Genomic DNA, 3130 nt, shown 5'->3' with positions numbered 1-3130 from the left:
AACTTCAGCTGCCATCCACTTGACAGGATAAGCAATGGTCTCATCTCCCCCTCCTCCTCTCTCTTCTATTGTATTATAATCTTCTGGATAAAAATCCCAACTTAACCCTCTGTCACCAATCTTTACATGTAGATTCTCATGAATACTATTAATTATAAGGAACTCCACCCACTTTGATTAATAATCTTACTATATATTCCTACATGCCAGGTCTTTATGTACTTGTCCTTTTCTAGTTAAATGGTACATTCCTCTGGCCACTTGTTCAGATATAAATACAAGATCATGTGTTGATATATATGTACACTGACCAGACTGGAGAGGGAGGGAGAGAGGGAAAGAAGGAAAAACATTGATATAATTATGATCATGAATGTGAGCATCATAACAAAAAATGAGAATGTTGTCAAAGCCAAATATATACTGCCCCATGGTTATACTGTCATATTCACATACATGCATTCACAAAAGGGAGAATGAGATTATTATCACAAGCATAGCTTTCTCAATCAGTGCCCTTGCATGTATAATACATAAAAAATAAAAAAAATATTAATAAAAGGTAATTAAACACCACATCAACTGACAGTTAATGTGAGAGGAACAGAGGCAACAGTGCTGGAGTGGTAGAAATGTTCTGTGCTATCATTATATTGATTCAAATTTCAGGAACCAATAATTCATTTATTAACAAACAATTTCAGCCTAAAATGCACAGTTTATGCAGTTATGTCAATTTATGAGTACTCATTAGTAGAAGTGCTGGTGTTAGAATGTATTAAGCAAAGTGTAAATACTAAGAATAAGACATGACATGTCTTATTCCTAGAATTGTTATTAGGAGGTGCTGGTGCTAGAATACCAAGAATAAGACATGATATTGCCATGAAACACACCATCACACCACTATCATGCCACCTAGAGTGCATGTTACTATAAAACAAGCTGTAAAGCTCAAAGAACTTCATTCTCAACTCCCTTCAGTCAGTCATGTCTACAGTTCTCCTCATAGGATCCACTGGAATGGGAAAGAGCACCTTTGGAAATTATCTTCTGGATCCTGACAAGAAACATATGTTTCAGAATCCAACCTTTCCTATGGCAAAAGACAGCAAATCAATGACACAAGAAGTGAAAGTTATAAGTAAGCAGGTCGAGATCGATGATGGTGGAAGCGAGACTCTTACCATAATCGATACCCCGGGGTTGAATGAGAGTGCTGAAAAAGATTTAGCTCACATGATCGATATCATAAAGAAGTTAAATGAATGTGAAGAAATCAAAGCTTGTATTCTCGTTGTTAAATTCAATGCTAAAATTGATGCACAGTACAAAGCAACAATAGAATACTACAGTAAGCTCTTGCCTGGTCTGTTTGAAAAAAATGTCATTATCGTAATGACCGACTTTGCAACAGATGAACGATCAGAAGAACTAAGAAAAGTGCAGGACATTGATGTTCACAAAGTAGAGTGTGACACGGTGGCAGAGATTAAGCAATACTCCAATGTATCGTATTCACCACAGCTGTTTATGATCGACTGTCTTCCCTTGACCAATGCTGAGATGGAGATAAGTCAAATTGTACGCAAAGCAATTCTCGATTTCATAAAAGTTTTACTACCAATAAACGTCAAAAACCAATTAGTCGCAAAAACACATTACATTAAACAGAAAGATGCTGAAAAGTATGAAAAGCTGCAGGGAGAAATAGAGGGATACAAAAAAGGATTAAAAGAACAGTATCAGGATAGTGACAAGGTTCTTGATGAGGCCCACAAAAAAGGAATGGAAATGACTCAAATAGAAAGTAAAATAAAAAAATTGGAGACAAATTTGCAAGACAAAGATACAACAGATGATGTTGTGGCAGCAAAATGGTCCATCAATGAAGAATGGAAATTCTTAAATCAACTTGAAAACGATTTTAACGTTGAATCAACATATGAAATTACACATCATGCCACATGGACAAATGGAAATAGCAAGTTTATTGAGGTTACTACGACACCCAAGTCAATCAAAGGAAAGGTTAAAGGGAATTTTATGCGTGGGATTTATGCGTCAGTTACTGCTTATACAGAAAAGAGAATAAAATACGCCGAGGAAATTACAGAATTAGAAGGAAAAATAGCGAAAGAAAAAGATTCCTTTGAAAAATGCAAAAAAGGTTGGGATGAATTTCGAAAATTGGAGAGAGAAAAATCAGCTGAAATAGAATTGCTTGAAAAATGCTTTGATGAAAGGAATATCGAGGCTGCAAAATGCTGTTCAGATTTCATGACATTGGATGAAGCTATGACAAGATTGGATGAGTTGCGAAAAAGTTCTTGACCTTTATTTTTTTTACAAAACTACTAAAATTTAATTTTTTATTTACATGTACAGTGTAGTATTAGTATTTGTAGTGTGTGATTTTAGAAAAAATGTTAAATTCATGCCATATTTTAATTTATCATGCTGCGTGGTTTCATGCATAAATTTGACTAATTGCAAATTTAAATTTCAATCTTTTTCTGTTCTGTTTTTAAAATAATGAGATCATGTAACTGAAAACAATTCATCAAATTACTTCATATTAGAAAATGAAGTTCATTACAAAAACCAAATTGCCTGCTATACTCTCTCTCTCTCTCACTTCCTTTATTAGTCCTCTTTGGTCTGTCTCTCTGTCTCTATAGTATTTACATAAACTCTCTCACTCAGTCTCTTGCCAAATAAGATGCATGATAAAAAACAGCTTTGACAGAATAAACATGCCCTAATTATTTATTATTATTATTATTTAATTACCTGAGACCATGCAAAATTTTTGAATACCTTAGGGTAGGTATTAATTGCGCTCTTAAATTTTAGCGTTTTTAAGGGGATCCTGATTTAGTGAAATGTAATATTAGCGAAAATAGGAAGAAAATCAATGATAAAACCCCCATTCAATAGCATAACACAACTCAAGAAGCCCAATCTATACATTTAAGAGCAGAACACTTAATAGGATCACCCTAACTGCTGTTATCTTGCTACAGATCTTGCCTATCTTGTGTACTTGTTTACACAAGTACATAATAACTATTATTAGCAGGTGGTTGAATTAGCGATTTGAAGTACACTCGCTAAAACGCTAAAATAA

The 3130-nt window shown here is 34.1% G+C and overlaps 1 protein-coding gene across 1 annotated transcript; it reads left to right on the top strand.

Moving 5' to 3' along the window:
• The first annotated feature begins 990 nt into the window (after nt 1–990).
• Nucleotides 991–2334, top strand: LOC105315327 (uncharacterized). The gene has a single exon (XM_011409932.1). The coding sequence runs from the start codon at nt 991–993 to the stop codon at nt 2332–2334; it is 1344 nt and encodes a 447-aa protein (XP_011408234.1).
• Nucleotides 2335–3130: the final 796 nt, after the last annotated feature.

This window comes from Amphimedon queenslandica, unplaced genomic scaffold (genome assembly GCF_000090795.2).
Source record: "Amphimedon queenslandica unplaced genomic scaffold, v1.1 AMPQUscaffold_10872, whole genome shotgun sequence".
Classification (NCBI taxonomy): domain Eukaryota; kingdom Metazoa; phylum Porifera; class Demospongiae; order Haplosclerida; family Niphatidae; genus Amphimedon; species Amphimedon queenslandica.
The sequence above is the reverse complement of the archived record's forward strand: the minus strand, read 5'-3'. Positions and strand labels throughout refer to the sequence as shown.

Excerpts from the sequence above, each read along its gene's own strand:
- LOC105315327 (XM_011409932.1), top strand. The coding sequence starts at position 991 with ATGTCTACAGTTCTCCTCATAGGATCCACTGGAATGGGAAAGAGCACC.